The 15,536-nt window shown below is 42.9% G+C and overlaps 1 protein-coding gene across 1 annotated transcript; it reads right to left on the bottom strand.

Moving 5' to 3' along the window:
- Nucleotides 1-3,446: 3,446 nt before the first annotated feature.
- On the bottom strand, nt 3,447-13,954 carry LOC309696962 (uncharacterized protein). Its single transcript, XM_082518522.1, has 6 exons — nt 13,883-13,954; nt 8,826-8,879; nt 6,920-7,948; nt 4,829-4,984; nt 4,488-4,584; nt 3,447-4,238 (listed from the first exon to the last, which is right to left on the bottom strand). Exons 3-5 carry the CDS (start codon nt 7,946-7,948, stop codon nt 4,531-4,533), a joined length of 1,239 nt encoding a protein of 412 aa, XP_082374648.1. The 5' UTR covers nt 8,826-8,879; nt 13,883-13,954; the 3' UTR covers nt 3,447-4,238; nt 4,488-4,530.
- Between the last annotated feature and the right edge of the window lie 1,582 nt (nt 13,955-15,536).

Genomic DNA, 15,536 nt, shown 5'->3' with positions numbered 1-15,536 from the left:
CTGTAAATGTGATTTACATGATTTATCTTTGCTATGATTACCATCCATCCATCCATCCATCCATTTTCATCCGCTTTGTCCGGGGCCGGGTCGCGGGGGCAGCAGCCTAAGCAAAGAGGCCCAGACCTCCCTCTCCCCAGCCACCTCCTCCAGCTTATCCGGGGGAATACCAAGGCGTTCCCAGGCCAGCCGAGAGGTATAATCTCTCCAGCGTGTCCTGGGTCTGCCCCGGGGCCTCCTCCCGGTGGGACATGCCTGGAACACCTCACCCAGGAGGCGCCCAGGGGGCATCCTTGTCAGATGCCCGAACCACCTCAGCTGGCTCCTTTCGATGTGGAGCAGCAGCTGCTCTACTCTGAGCCCCTCCCGGATGGCCGAACTTCTCACCCTATCTCTAAGGGAGAGGCCAGCCACCCTTCGGAGGAAGCTCATTTCTGCCGCTTGTATCCGCGATCTCGTTCTTTCGGTCACTACCCACAGCTCGTGGCCATAGGTGAGGGTAGGGACGTAGATCGACCGGTAAATTGAGAGCTTCGCTTTTACACTCAGCTCCCTCTTCACCACGACGGACCGGTGCAGTGTCCGCATTACTGCAGCTGCAGCCCCAATCCGTCTGTCGATCTCCGGCTCCCTTCTCCCATCACTCGCGAACAAGACCCCGAGATACTTGAACTCCTCCACTTGGAACAGCATAGGTGAAAGCTACAGACAATGCACAGACCATATAGCTTCAGACAACAGACTGATTTTATAGTTAGATTGTTGTATCTCACTGCTGCATTTGACCAAATCTAGAACCCAATCTTACCACTTGGGGGCCATCTACAAAAGGATTCAGAGCACTTATTTGGATTAATGTGGAACACTATATATACATGAAACTGAATTTCAGTATTGAGAAAGTGAGCAGGCGTCCATATGGAACAGTAGGCTCTCCCTTTCTCTCTCTCCCTCTCCACTTTCTCCTGTCTATCAACACAATCTATGTCCAATAAACGCTAGAAAAATCTATTGCATTCTAATTTTAGATTGAATTAGAGTAGATTAATTTTTTTTTTTTTTAATTTTAGATGATATAATGAATAAGACTGGTTTCTGAGTTTTACAGCTGGGGTGGACAAGACTAAGCATAAGTCTGTTTGGGTCTTTGGTTGATTAATAGGCTGGTATGAAAAATTGCTGCCACACTGCCCCCTCAGCCAGTACTTCGAGGTTTCTGATAGTTAGAATGACTCGGGGGTGTTGATTCATTTAAACTAACATAATCATCTTGCTGCAACCAGGTTTCTGTAAGGCAGAGTACTGTACTTATATGATGTCTCATATTTTGTGCAATTATTTCTTGTTGTGCTATCATCCTTCATCTTTTTAATAAATATGTTTTCTGTTCTTAAGCAGGGGTGGTGTTAATTGTGAGCTGGGAAGTCTTGGTTGTAGCATCAACTGCCAATCACTTTTAAGAATCTGAGATCTGATGAGACATTTGGACTCGTTTACAAACTGAAACTGTGTGATTCTGGGCCTGAACATTGTAGTTGACCTGAGATTATAGATGATTAGTATACTGCCCAGGGTCAGCAGCCCAGATTCCCAACCATTAAAGCTTGGTGTAAGTACAGATGCGTTGCAATTATTTGGATGATTATATGTATTATATTTGAATTATAATGTTTTTGATGCAAATTCCCAGAAAAATAACTCATGGATTATCATTTAAAGTCAGTATGTTTATATACAAATGTTACATTCTCATCGAGTCACAAAAAAAATAATAATATAAATGTAACAATATCTTTACAAATTTCACAAATGTTTTAGTTCTGCAGATATTTTGGACTTTCATTCTGCAGTTTAGTCATTATATTCCCCTTTTGTCCGTCTCCTGTCAGATGTGAGTTTATTCCTGTGACTCAGTTCTTTTTCTCAGTAGCAAAAGCGATTGAACTACCTCATCAAGAATCACTGATCCTCCCACACTGCCACAGAGTTTGCTGGTCCCCATCCTCCAACTGCTCATCAAAGGGCCTGTGCCTCTCTGTGGCCCACAGTAGCCTGCTGTCACAGCCTGCACAGGGACTATGTGATAAAACCTTCTGTCACTCTAATTATACAGCCATTTACTCAATGACTGGAAACTAGGTCTCACAGTGAGTCTAGAGTTTACAGGTTTACAGTCAGAGAATTGCACAAAGAAGAAGAAAGAAATATGATGTAACGTCATAGAGGAAATAAAATCAGCATATTTAATCTGTTTAATATGCTGGTTTACACACACACTGCCTTTAAAAACATAATAGGATATTATCACATATTTCACTTTGAGTGATCTTTTTACTTTGTAACTATACCATGTTAGGTCACAACAAAGATAAGTAGCAATTGTTTATCTTTGCAAAGTTACAATTGACTCATAGGTAACAGCATTTATGTATATGTATTTTTATGTACGTGGTCCTTGTCTGAGCACCACCCAACCATAATAAATGTTAGTCAAATTTGAGTGGATGTACTAGTTTAACAGGTCTTGGTTATTGTGGATACACTTACACCAAATGTAATTTTATGTGTATTTTGTCCGTTTGTTGCCTTTGAAAACCAAATTTGTAACATTATTAATTTGCACAACACTGAGATTTGAATTGAACAGTAGCAATATTTTTGAATGGTTTAATGGTTTTGATCATCATCAGATCATCAACAAAAAAATTATAAACGGTTCAGGGCGGCCGACCCACAGGCCGACAGCACAAACACAGTTCAGGAGGCCGCTGCATGCACTCTAAGAACTAAAACTGATAATTACTTAAATATTTTGGTGCAACACTTTTACACTCAAAAATAATGAGTAAATGCAAAAACAATCACATCTCTTAAATACACCTTATTAATTGAGTAAATCCAACTAAAATGGAATAAGTTGTTATGAACAATTAAAGATGTTACAGTAACATACAAAATTGAGTAAATACAATTGAAAATGTAAGTTAAAACAACAGTAACCAAAAGTTCAAACTACATAAAATATTAATTAGGAAATGCTGAAATGCTTGGCACATTTAACCTACACCATTACAATTATTTGTTTTTAAATAATGGTTCAATTTACTTAATATTTTTAAGTTAACTTAAGCAAAAACGTTAATTACAATTAAGTGTTTATTATATACACACACACACACACACACACACACACACACGAAAAAAGAACCACGTCAGTTCAACATTGTTCACAATGATTTATTTTAAACAGCTTTTTTGTGAATCACACATTTTGCAGATTCCTTCTCTGAACACAGTGAGCTGAAATCTGTTCTACATTCAGTGGATAAAACTTGGATAAAATTTCAGTCACAACAGCCTTATATAATAAAATTGCATCCAAATTGGCATGCTTGATAAAACTCTGTAAAACTGGCATATTCATGCTAACAACACGAAAAATGTACCTGCCATACAAAGAATAAAAGTGGCTCAAGTGAACGCAGTGCTTTACCTTTTCAGAAAAGGTCAAATGACAAAAATAAAATTAAGATCCCAAAAAAACATAAATCCTGAAAAAAAAAAAAAAAAAAAAAACATTTGCACTGTGACATAGTTTTTGAACATCTTATTTTGATTCCAAAAAATTGGGAAGATTATAACTAAAGAGTGACCAAAAAACATCCAGAATTTAAATAAAAAGGTTTCAAAAAGTATTGCGCTTAAAAATAAAAAATAAAAAAAAATCATACAGAAGATACTCTCCCATTTACACCTTAATGTGAATCTGGAAAGTTAATACAAAAACACAGTTTATGGTACAAACATTATTTATGAACAGGAATGTCAACACAATGTAATGCCGCAACTGAACCTTTTGATGAGCATTACATGTCACTTAACAAGTCTAACACTTTAAGAACAGCCCTGTGAAATTTTGTCTACAATGAACAGAGGTCATTTTTCAGTCTTTGAACCTTGACAGAAAGGTTTCCTGGATCCAGCTCCATGAACACTTTTTGAAATGCTTCAAATGTGCATTTGAAATTCTTGGGGTATTTCAGATCCAGAGCATAGCACAGTCCCAAAAGATAGCAACAGGCTTTGCTCAGATTCCCAAGTTTGCCCAGAACAGTAACGCCTTCAATAACAATACCCACATCAGTAGGTTCGCCTGACCTGTCTTGATTCTGCAGCAGGTAAATCTTCATCACCTCCTCAGCCAAAGCCTCTTCAACAAAGACAGCATCAGCACCGTCCTTTAAAAAGAGAAACAACTGTTTTAAGCTCACATATTTCCAAACATTGAAACAAAAAGTTTCATTTGTATGACATCACCGGTACTCATAATATGTGGACACTGTGCTCCAAAATCTTTGAGCAAATGCTATTCTTTTGTATGCTTTGAAGTGTTTTTTTTTCTTTAGAACAGTATCTTAAAACTTTTCTATGATCTCACAAGCTAAAATAAACTACTAATATTCCTAAAACAGATTTAGTGCACCAACCTCAAAGGTTTTGATTAAGGCACTTGGATCCTCTCCCAGATGGTCAATGAGACATCTGATGATGACTTCTCGTTTTTTTCTCGATGGAATTTCCACTCTGTAAAACAGGAAGTCTCAACTGAGGCAAAATTTGCACATTTAAAACATGACTTACCATTTCTAGCTTAAACATAACTATTTTTTTTCTGTTGTTGACCTGTTTTCACACCCACCATCAAGGTAAGAACACCTGTGGAGCTAAAATATTGAACAGAAACCTAAGAAAAGCCGTTTTTAGTGGAAGGGCCTCTTCAATGCTGTGTTGGAACGTTTTTGTGGTTAGAAAATGCAATCTTCCTTACCTGAAGCAGAAGGTTTAACTGTGCCCTGTCGCGTTGTTCAGCAGCACCTTTCTTGGCTTGAAACAAGGACAGGAGTTTGGATGAATACAAGTCCAACGATGACATGAACTTTGGTTCAAGGTTCAGGGTCGTGATCCTATGAAACTCTGCACTGACCTGGATGGGAGAGGACAAAAAACCAAGGACAAAAAATCTGAAGGCCAAAATTCTGATTCAATCAAAAAAAAAAATCTTTAAGTGGAACTACCATTTTTTGCAACCTGGACCTTATTTTCTAACATGCAAAAGATTAATTTACTCATCCAGACATAAATCCATATAAGTGGAGTTGTTCAGTATGCAGACTAAAGCCTTAACATAAAGTATTATCTTCCACTAAGCTTCTAAATTTTATGTTATGAATTGCTTGCACTATTTCCCTGTGAGATTGTATAATCTTGGAGGGAAGAGGCGGAGCCAGGTTGCCCTCTGAACCATCGTCTGCCAGGCAGCGATGCGAGAGGAACACACCGCTGAAGTGGCGCACATTTTCGCGTCAGTGGCTTTACAGAGAAAGCCTTTCAGCTCCTCTGGCAGCTCTGCTTCCTCCACCTTCCTGGAGATGACAAACGCTAGCGAGGCAGTGTTGTTAGTCACTGCAGCTGACAGAACAGTGCATTGATGTGCGTGATCAGTGAACCTTGCTATCAGCTGGTCAAGTTTGGCGGGATGGGCCGGTCGCTGTCCAACGACCTTGGTCATTTTGGTGCCGAAAACTGAAGCAAGGCTCGGCTCTAGAGGGGGAACAGGCGGAAAACTCCGGTCTGTGAAGCCCTCTGTGAAGCCCTAGGTAGAGACCGGCGCTCTAATCTTCGCTGGCTCTGCTGCTACCTCAGAGAGGTAGGTCATCACCGCCGGGAACTGAGGCCAGATGGGATTTGGGCAACGAGAGTGAGCAGAGCCATACCTTCCCTCCAGATCATCCGATGGGGGTGGAGCAGGCTGAGGGACGGGAAGTCCCTTCTCACCAGCTGCCTCCTGGATGATGCCAGGCAGATCCAGGAGCAGCGCACCAACAACTGGGAGCGGCGTCCTCGCCGACATGTGAAGGCCAGGGGTGGATGAGCGTCCGCTCATCCGCCTCCCTTCTGTCGCCAGGCTGCCCAGCTCGGAGGCAGTGGAGCTGCCACCACTGCCGTTTTCCTCACGGTGGGTGGAATCATCCAATTCCGGCCCACCATCGAAGAACTCGATGGCTTCTTCCAGCGAGTACCTCTCTCTTAGCGGGAACGCCTCCTCAGTATCAGCCTTGAAAAAGGCTGACCTCCGCTGCTTTTCCTCTGGCGGGAGGAGCTAACAGGAGCAGCAATAGGATTAAGGTGTGAGGGCGAGGTCCGCATGGTGAGGACCGAGGCAGCCCACGCAGACGGCATGTTGGTCATACGACATGATGTAGCAGGATGGACACAGACGGATGGTCTCGCTGGACATCTTCTGGCTGGCTGAAGAAAAACGGTAGAGCCGATTTCCTGGTCTCACCGTAACTTATACTAGGACCAGGGTGAGGCCCACACAGCAGGTGGGCGTGGACTAAAATACTTCAGTGCTGCGCTCACAAGGGGAATACCCACTTAAAGGGCTGCGCCTATACTCATAGAATCTGGGGTTACAATACGTAGCCAACGTTTCATAAAAATATTAAATTACTCTTCACTCTTTACTCTTCAGTAAAATCTAGTCTGTCGTTATGTGCTCCAGAGTTAGATAAGTGAGACAAAGGCACTTTGCAATCAGCCCAGTCATTCTTCAGTCAGGTTACATTAGCTTAGCCTAAAACAAGTTAAGTGAACGGAAATTACTAGCATTTATTGTTCCCTAGGCTTGGGAATGGTTTCGATTAGAACCATTCTGGTTTTGATTCAGATTCCTCATTTTGATTCAAACTCCTAGCGATTCTAGAGTCTTATGACAAATTAAAGCAACCTGGCTGCTGCAAGATCATCAAAATCACTAGGATGGTAGCAACATGTTTTTCCTCACTTATCTTATGATGGGGGATCTAACAGACCAAATTTTATTTACAAGTGGATATCCCTTTAAATGTTCACTTACTTGGGAGACGTCAAACAACGCCGGCCATCTGTCCTTGATGTCGCTGACACTCAGCTGTTGGCTGATAATATCATGTCTTCTATGTGCAAAGGTTTTGCACATTAAATCCTTGACGGCTGTGCTGTTTTTCTTCTTATACTCCTCAATCAGTTGTTGTCGCTCCAGCTCTTGCTGTTCTTTACCATCTTGTCCTGGATAGTGTGGCAGAAACAGCACTTCTCCTTTCCGCGCCTTCTTTATGTTCTTCGCTGGAGCCTTGTCATCAGGGTGCTTGTTCTTCAGTGAGTTGCAAGTAACCTCTGGAACTCCAAGACTTCGTAACTTTGACCTGTAATTTCCCATCTTGTATTTAAGACTATACATCCATCCCATCCAGCCATTACGACTGCCTGGCTCTGTCAGACATGGGTGCTTTTTGACCAGAGCCTCTGCCACTTCTCCAAACTGAAGGCCAGTAGGGTAGGCTGTGTAGCTGTACATATAATCAGCTAATTTTTCCATTATATCTGACTTGACTGAAGTATTGTTCAGCACAGTGCCATTTTGAACAAAGACTTCATTGGCATTTTTCAGTACAGTCTCTGTTGCCACAGAGAAAAGTGGAATGACAATTTCATCTGGCCATGTAGTCTTCAGAGGACTTTGAAGAGGGGAGAGTATGACAGTGTTGTCTGAAGACAGAGATGATCCATCTGTTTGGTCCTCTGTGGTTTTATAGGTTGAAGAGCTTGAACTTTCATTCAGTGAACTTACATCTGAGGGATTTTCACACTGAGGAATCAATGTAAGCACTACTGATGGAATGACCACAGCTTTGACTGTACCCCTATCTTTGATTTGGTTGGGAGAATGAAGTGTAAAGAAATCTCCAAATGAGTCATCATAATAGTGCAATGTGAAATCCTCAACTAGCCCAAATGTCTCTCTCACTGTCTCATGCAACTCCTCAACAGTCCTGGGTATTCCAGAAGAGAGCACAAGCTTCTCACTCTGTTGTCCAAAAATTACTTTCAAGGCAACGGAGTCCATCTGCAGAATAAAAACCACAAGAAAAAAGAAAAAGAAAGGGGGTATCTGAGTCTTTCCCCTTACACTAACAAACAATGTGACGTTTTATTGACACCATTTTCTTGCCTTCAACACGATATGGTGTTAAGGGCTAAGTGTCACCAAGTACTCTGGGATGTATTAGGTCATTTTCCCAGAAGGATCCAGGTAAAAAGAATCACAGATTTTACATCTAATAGTTGGAAGGACCTCACACTCTTCCGTTTCATGCGAACTGTGAGACCTAGGCAAGTGTGAGCCTAAGGCACCCCATGTCTTAAAAGAGCAAGGACAATTCAAATGAAGACAGGGTATGGAATAGCCATGACCAAATGTACCATGTTTCACTCGATAATGTTTGAGTAGTGACACTTTTGATGACTCCTCATGTTTGCAGAGTTTACACTGCCATCTCATCACCTGTGACCTAAAACATTGTGAGAAAATATGTCTCACAGTATGAAGATGACAGAATGGTGTATAACCATATTTACACAGTTTTTGTATGATTAACTGATTGAATAACCAATACTCACTACCAATTCAGGTGGAGGATACAACTTACAAATAAGTCAACATGGAACAAAGTACAATACTTAACCACATTGAAATAATCTGAATCACATCACCACGCTGTATAAATAAAAAGATAGTATGGTGACACTAGATGACAGACCATGAAATCATCAATATATTTACTGAACTGAAAAATTCTCAAAATTTAGATTTGGCATTTGTATGACCCACCACAAAACCAGTATAAATATTTAGGTGGTATCACCATCCACTACTCAGCTTGTATAAAACAATATCATATCATTCCAAAATTTAACACATCAAGTCCTCTGAGTAAAATTACCTGCTTTACTTTGTAGTTGATGCAGATTTTTTTCTCCTGGTGGTGAAGATGGTGCTGAAAAAATACAAATCAAAACTTTATCATTACAAAACATGTCACTGAGTAATCTGCCATAACATCAATCTCTTATAAGAAATTTTAACTTGGATTGAAATAAACATTTATTTATGTAAATTGGGAGTAACTATACTGGAAATGATGGTACTTTTGGCTTGACCCAAAGGACCAAAGCTTTTTTTTTTTTTCATTATTTTCTGGGATCTGAAAGGAAGTAGGGCCCCGAGTCTAAATTTACTTAAGCCCCCATAGTACTTTGGACCGGCCCTGGATGAGGTAATCTGCTGACCCGGGCGGTCCTCTCAGCGTTCTCTCAAAAACTGGCCCTGTTCGGGACAAAGCTGAAAGCAGCGTCTTATATGCTCTGAAAGACCCCACATAGAACAAGAAAGCTAAGCAGCATGGTTGCTGCTATGAACTGTTCCGCGGGCAGATCTTCTTAGTTACCAAAGCCATTGATGACGTCTGTTCATCACCTGAACAACCTGACAGAGTGAGTCAGGCCGCATGACTACCGCAGCTCCCGCACCGCGACTCAACAGGGCCATTTTCTAGAAATGTCTGAGCACACCTGCTTTCACGTGGTTCCTAAAATGCCCCCGATTAAACGGTCAGGTCGCTGGTACCGGGACATTCCGGTCAAATTACCCGGAACGCAGATAGCGACTCAGAACGTAAAAGGATAAAAGGGCGCGGTTTCCCGCCACCTTGACTGGAAGACGGGTTGAAAACTTAAATTAACGTGCACAAACACGCTGCGAAAAGTGAGCCACCATGACAAACGCTTTCTTCAGAACATGTTATAAAAGAACGGTGTGGATAAAGACAGCTAATGCAAGAATTGGTCACTTACCTGAAAACGTTACCAAGTCTGCAGTGGATGTGTGTCTGTCTCGTTCAACGGGCAGAAAATCTCCCATGAGGCCATGCTCCTCGCGCGCGGTACATGCCAAAGGTCATTAGTCTTACTCAAAGTTTTAAGTTAGTATTGGGGGACAAAATTATATTGATTTTGAACCATTAATAATTAAAGTTAAAGACAATGATAAGTATGAATACCAGTGTCTCAGTTATTTTGAGTACTTTCTATGAGATATATTGAGTAGATTTAAATAATGCACCCTGTGTTTCAAATACAGAATTTTTTCTTTTAAATAAACTTGAACAAAAGAGCTCAGTTCAACCAAAAACTGGTGTTGAAAATTTAAGCATTCTTTTCAGTATTTTCAACTCAAGATAACACTTTTGTGATTTTCAAAGATTTAATCAAGGTCATCTAACTTAGAATTATAATGATATTTACTAAGCCCCTGAATAATTTTTTAGGGTGTGGAAAGCACCAGTGCAGATATAGTTCTGGAGGCCGACTGCAGAGACAGCAGTGGCAACGGAGAAGTTCTGGAGGCCAGCCATGTGCAAAGCGGCAGTGGCGTGGGTGAAGCAAATCCAGAGGTTGACCGCGCAGAAAGCAGTGGTGGCGTAGAAACAGTTCAAGAAGCCACCCATGATGGCCAAGATCCTCAGCCAATGGCCTGGAAAGTGGCCGGCGATGGTGTGGTGCTGGACGTGGACATGGCCGTGAAAGCACAGGACCAGATGGCAGCATGACAGCTGCAGGAGAGGAGGTAGGACCAGACGAGGCAAGGCCAGACAAGGGCATGGACGCCGGCACCATGGCTGTTGCAGGTGGTGGAATTGACGGTGGCATGGCTGCCGCACACAGTTGATCCAAAGGTGGCGTGGCCGCCGCAAACAATTGATCTGACGGTTGAATAGCTGGTGGAGCTGATGTCTTTTTTTTTTCCTTTTTCTTTTTTTTTCTTTTTCCTTTCTTGCCTGTCCCGTTTGGCTCTTTTGCCATCAGAATTGTTGTCTAAAGGCAAAGAAAGATGCCCAACGGATTTACTTTACCAAATTGACCATCCCAGCCTTGCCGTAATGGTCCATTTGATTCACCTTTTATTGTTTATTTTATTTTCACTTACTGAATACGGGACAGACTTGACTGGGGGAAAGAAGGGGAGAAAGAAAGAGGGAACGAAAAACAGCTGAGAAGAGGGACGGGGGAGAAGGGCAAAAAACAAAAACCAACAGAACGGGCAGAGAAAAAAAATGCATATATCAATCACCTGGATCACCTGCTAAGAAAAAAGAAAACAAGCAGAAGAGAACAAGAGTAATAGAATAAACAACATCACAATGATATATGGGAATATGACGCGCTTGTTTGTTTTTTTTTAAAGGTTCCTTCATGTAATGATCTGCTAGAGGGTGTGGGGGGGGCACAGCCCCGTCCTCCAGGGCATGAAGCAGGTATGGAGGAGATCAAAACTCCAGACATCCAGAGGCCCCCAGAACACAAGAGACCAAGGAAGACCAACAGAGGGGCAGCCGCGCCACTGTCCCAGAAAGAGCTGAGGAGAGTCCCAGATGAGGGCTCACTCAGCAGCCGCGGAGCAGAAGCCAGGGGGAGTTGCAGTGACGCGCCCGTGAGCTCCGCCGGCAGCCAGCCGTGCCTGAGTGACCGAGCCCCAGGCCGAGAGGCCGGGGGCACCCCACCTCCGAAGTGGCCCGAGCGAGCCCCAGGCTCCAGGCCCCGATAAGCGGCCGCCAAGGAGTGAGCCGGTGTGTACCTGGACGCCCATCCCCGGACACAAAGAACCACCAACGCACCGATGTCTGAGGGAGTCCGCCACTGGCAGGGGAAGTGGTGGTAGGGGGAGATAGGCCTCCAAACCTTGGAGGGCCTGAGATGTCCTCAGAGAGGCAGACCGCCCCGACTCCGCAGCAGCAGGGAGGCCCCACACTCCAGACTGCAGTCGGACGGCCAACTCCTCCTCCTAGCCCCCCCGCTCCAGCAGGTCGCAGAGAATGGGGGTGAGAGAAGACTCCAAACCTCCCTCCACCCGCTCATTGTAGTGTTGATGTGTGTTCTAAGGTGCATCAGGTGGAGCTGATGTCTGGACAGACTCTCCAGAGTCTTCAGCAGAGACAGAAGACAGCATCGAAAACATGGACAGCTGGATTGACTCTCCAGAGCCACCAGCGTAAACAGATGGCTGCATGGAAGCCGCGGAGTGCCGGAGAAGCTCACCAAGGCCCCCAGTGGTAACAGACGGTAGGTGTGCAGATCCCTGGCTGAGGCGACACAGGACCAGCAGGTGCAGAGACCCCTGGCTGGACAGGTGGCTGAGCAGGTGACTGAGGCTGTAACAGAGCTGATGACTGAGCTAGTGACTGAAGTAGAGGTTGCAATGGTGGTTGTAGTGGTGGTTGAATTGGTGATTAAAGTGAGGGGAAACTGCTGAACAGGCTCACCTCCAACTGAGACAGGAACGGGTACAGGCACCTACCAGACACTAGCCGCTCCCACCCTAGGAGCAGGTATGCGTGCGGAGGTCAGCTGTGTCCTGGCTGGCCTCACCTCAGGGACTGGTGTGGGTTTTGGGGCAGACCGGACATCAGTCACTCCCACAGGTGCAGGAGAGAGCTACAGGTACAGGTGCAAGAGAGAGCTGGTTCACGGCCGCCCTGAACCAGCCGGGACAGGCAACAGCTAGGCAGCTGCTGTTCCCACCTGACGAGCTGGTACAGGTGCAGAGACTAGTAGAGCCTCAGCTGGCCTGAAAACCAGAGCAAGGACCAACCGAGCCCCAGGCCTCCTCACCCGGGAAACTGATAGGGGTGCAGGGGGTGGCTGGACCACAGCCACCCTGGGAACAGGCTTCTCTAATTAATACATATAATCGACAACATTACACATAGGGCTGCTCGATTATGGCAAAAATGATAATCACGATTATTTTCACTGAAATTGAGATCTCGATTATTTGACGATATTTATTTAACCCTTTAAGACCTACCATAGAACCAAGTCCACCAGAGCTTATATTATTTTTTTACATGTTGTAGTGCCATTTGTGGGAGCATTTCAAGTTGCTATACATCAATACAACTGTTATAGGCCATATTTTAATAATATGTATGCATTATGTCCATAGTAACTACATTAATTGCAAAAAAGTGCAAAAAACTACAAAAAAATGTAAAATCGTTTTTGTTTTTTTTACATATATTTCTACTTGGAGAAATTTAAGAGGCTTATCCCTCAAAACTTTAAATACAAAAAAATTGTAAAAAATAGTTTACAACAACAGGAAATTTATTTTGAGTGTCTTGATAGTTTTATTTTGGAGATACAGCAATTTTTATATACTGCAGAAAAAACGAAAAACAATCCTGTGATGCAAATTTGCAAAGAAAACAGCAGGTGCATCAAAATAAACTATTTCCAGCAGTGCAATTAGAGTTCTAAGCATCCCAGAAACTATTCAGAAAAGTCAAACATGACCAGTATAGGCTTTTAAGGCCTACAAGTAAAAAACTACATTTTCTGCGAAAATGACGTCACTTCTGGTTTCGGGCAGGAAATGGCGGACATGCGATAGTTTGCGTTGACGTCTTTTTCAATGTGGGAAGTGTTAAGAACAGCTGATAGAATCGGCAAAGCCTGTTTCTGGAATATTATGTTTTTGTTCCTGCAAGCGCTTTTTATGCAATATTTGCAAAGCTATATGTGGAAGGAAACCGTGACCGAGGACAAGCTGATGGCATAAGATTTAAGTACAACAACTCCGGTTTCATATGCAAAAAAAATTATTGCGCTAGCTTACGCGGTTCCGGTTCTACAAGGATTTAAAACTAGTTACGCAAAACGGAGCGTGCTGCTCTGACCGGCTTTAAAGGGTTAACAATAACAATGTATTGAATAATGACTTTAAAAAAAAATATAAAATAGTGTGCAAATACTGATAACAGTGCAAATGTTTGCAATATAAGAAATAAATGAAAAATGTAAACATCTATGTTTAGTGAACTTTGCAGTGTTGCTCTGTGGTGCAGCTACGACACCATAGCAAAGTTTACACACTGTGTCTACTTGATCCACGTCTGACTCCGCGAACCCATAATGTTTCCACACCACTGAAGTTTTTTTTTACCTCTCTTTTCAACCAACGGCAGTCACTCTCCTCTCCAAATAACTTCTGCTTAGCTTTCCGAGCTTCCCTCGGGTCCTCTTAATTGTTGTGACACGTGTTCAAAATGCAGAGAGGTGCGCTCGATTTGCCACACGGAGCAGCGCGAGAGTAAAGCACGAGGGAGGTGCTAATAATCGGCTCAGTCATTTTTAATGATCGTTGAAAGCCCAGATCGTAATCGTGATTAAAATTCGATTAACTGAGCAGCCCTAATTACACATATAGAAGATGTTTGTGATTTTTCTCAAAGAACTGTTACATTTGACATGCAGAAGAAAGAAGAGCACACGCTGACCTAATATATGTTTGCCACAAAACATTTTACAAAAATTCACAAACAAGGGGTTTCAAGAGACTCCGGTGTGCCATCTCATTAACAGAGATTGGCAATGACAAGTTAGGTGGCAAATATGTGTGTTAGCCCTGTGACCTGTCCAGGGTTTACCCTACATCTCGCCCTGTGGTAACTGACCCACCCAACAACCTTGATATGGGTAAGTGGAAGAGAATGTACGGATGGTTCAAATTACTATTTAAAGTTGACTCAACATTAAGTGCCAGGGCTAGGCATGAGCAGGAGAGCAGGAAGGTAAGGAAACAGAGGCACAAGGGATTAGCATTAACACAAGGAGTAACAAAGCATAAGCAAAACATGGAAGGCAATTTACTATTTAAAATTTAAATAGTAAATTGCCTTCAAAATTTATTTGAGGTAGCAGACAATCTGGGAGAGAGTGGAAGTCTGAGCTGGTGTTAAAAACTGGCTAATGATTGCTGCTGATGATTCACACGTGTGATGAGGCTAAATTAAGATTTTATATTAATGAGATGACAGTTCCTATCCACATCTCCAATATAGATCTGAACACACAAAAACATCTAATGCAATTAAATTTATTTCTCTGTGTTATTACTGTTCATGCAAGAGCTAAGCATGAAAACAAAGCTGTCGGTTTACCAGTCCAGTCCATTCAAGAGCAACTCAGAGTAGAGCTCCTGCTTGGGATGGTGCTAGGATGGTACTAGGATGCTTCTGGATGCCTCCTAGGTGTTGTATTCCAGCCATATCCTAACCAGAGGAGGCCCCAGGGCAGATCCAGGACCTTCTGGGGAGATTATATCTCTCAGCTGGTTTGGGAACGTCTCGGGCCCACCCTCCAATGACCTGAAGAAGGTGGCTAGGGGAGAGTACAAATCTTAGTCTGGTTCAGCAGAATGTTTTAAACTCTGATCCTATGTGTGTCACCCAGTAGGCAATGAGTTTAGATGGAGCCAATGTGGGTGAGGTGACTCGCCCTGCACTACCTACCGTGAAGACCGGATGTCTTGCCTGCTTCCACTGATAAGATGAGCAAAAACTTGAGTAGCCTTGCAGGTAAAATTCTCACCTGTTGACAGAAGCTCCCCCCTCGATTGGTGCACTTGTCAATTAACTGGATCATTTTAGGGGCCTGGACAGTAGGCCTCAAGGGCCTTTTATTTTTAAAGGGCTGGATCAACCTGTAGGAGCCATATACATTCATTAAGATTAATACTCAGATTTTTTCCTTCTCTATTTACTAAAGGTTCAAAAAAAGAATCCCACTATTTTAAACTTTAATTGTGATCATTTCTA

Source organism: Aulonocara stuartgranti, assembly GCF_965226115.1.
Source record: "Aulonocara stuartgranti genome assembly, chromosome: 20".
NCBI lineage: Eukaryota > Metazoa > Chordata > Actinopteri > Cichliformes > Cichlidae > Aulonocara > Aulonocara stuartgranti.
This window is presented reverse-complemented; position numbering and strand designations above follow the sequence as displayed.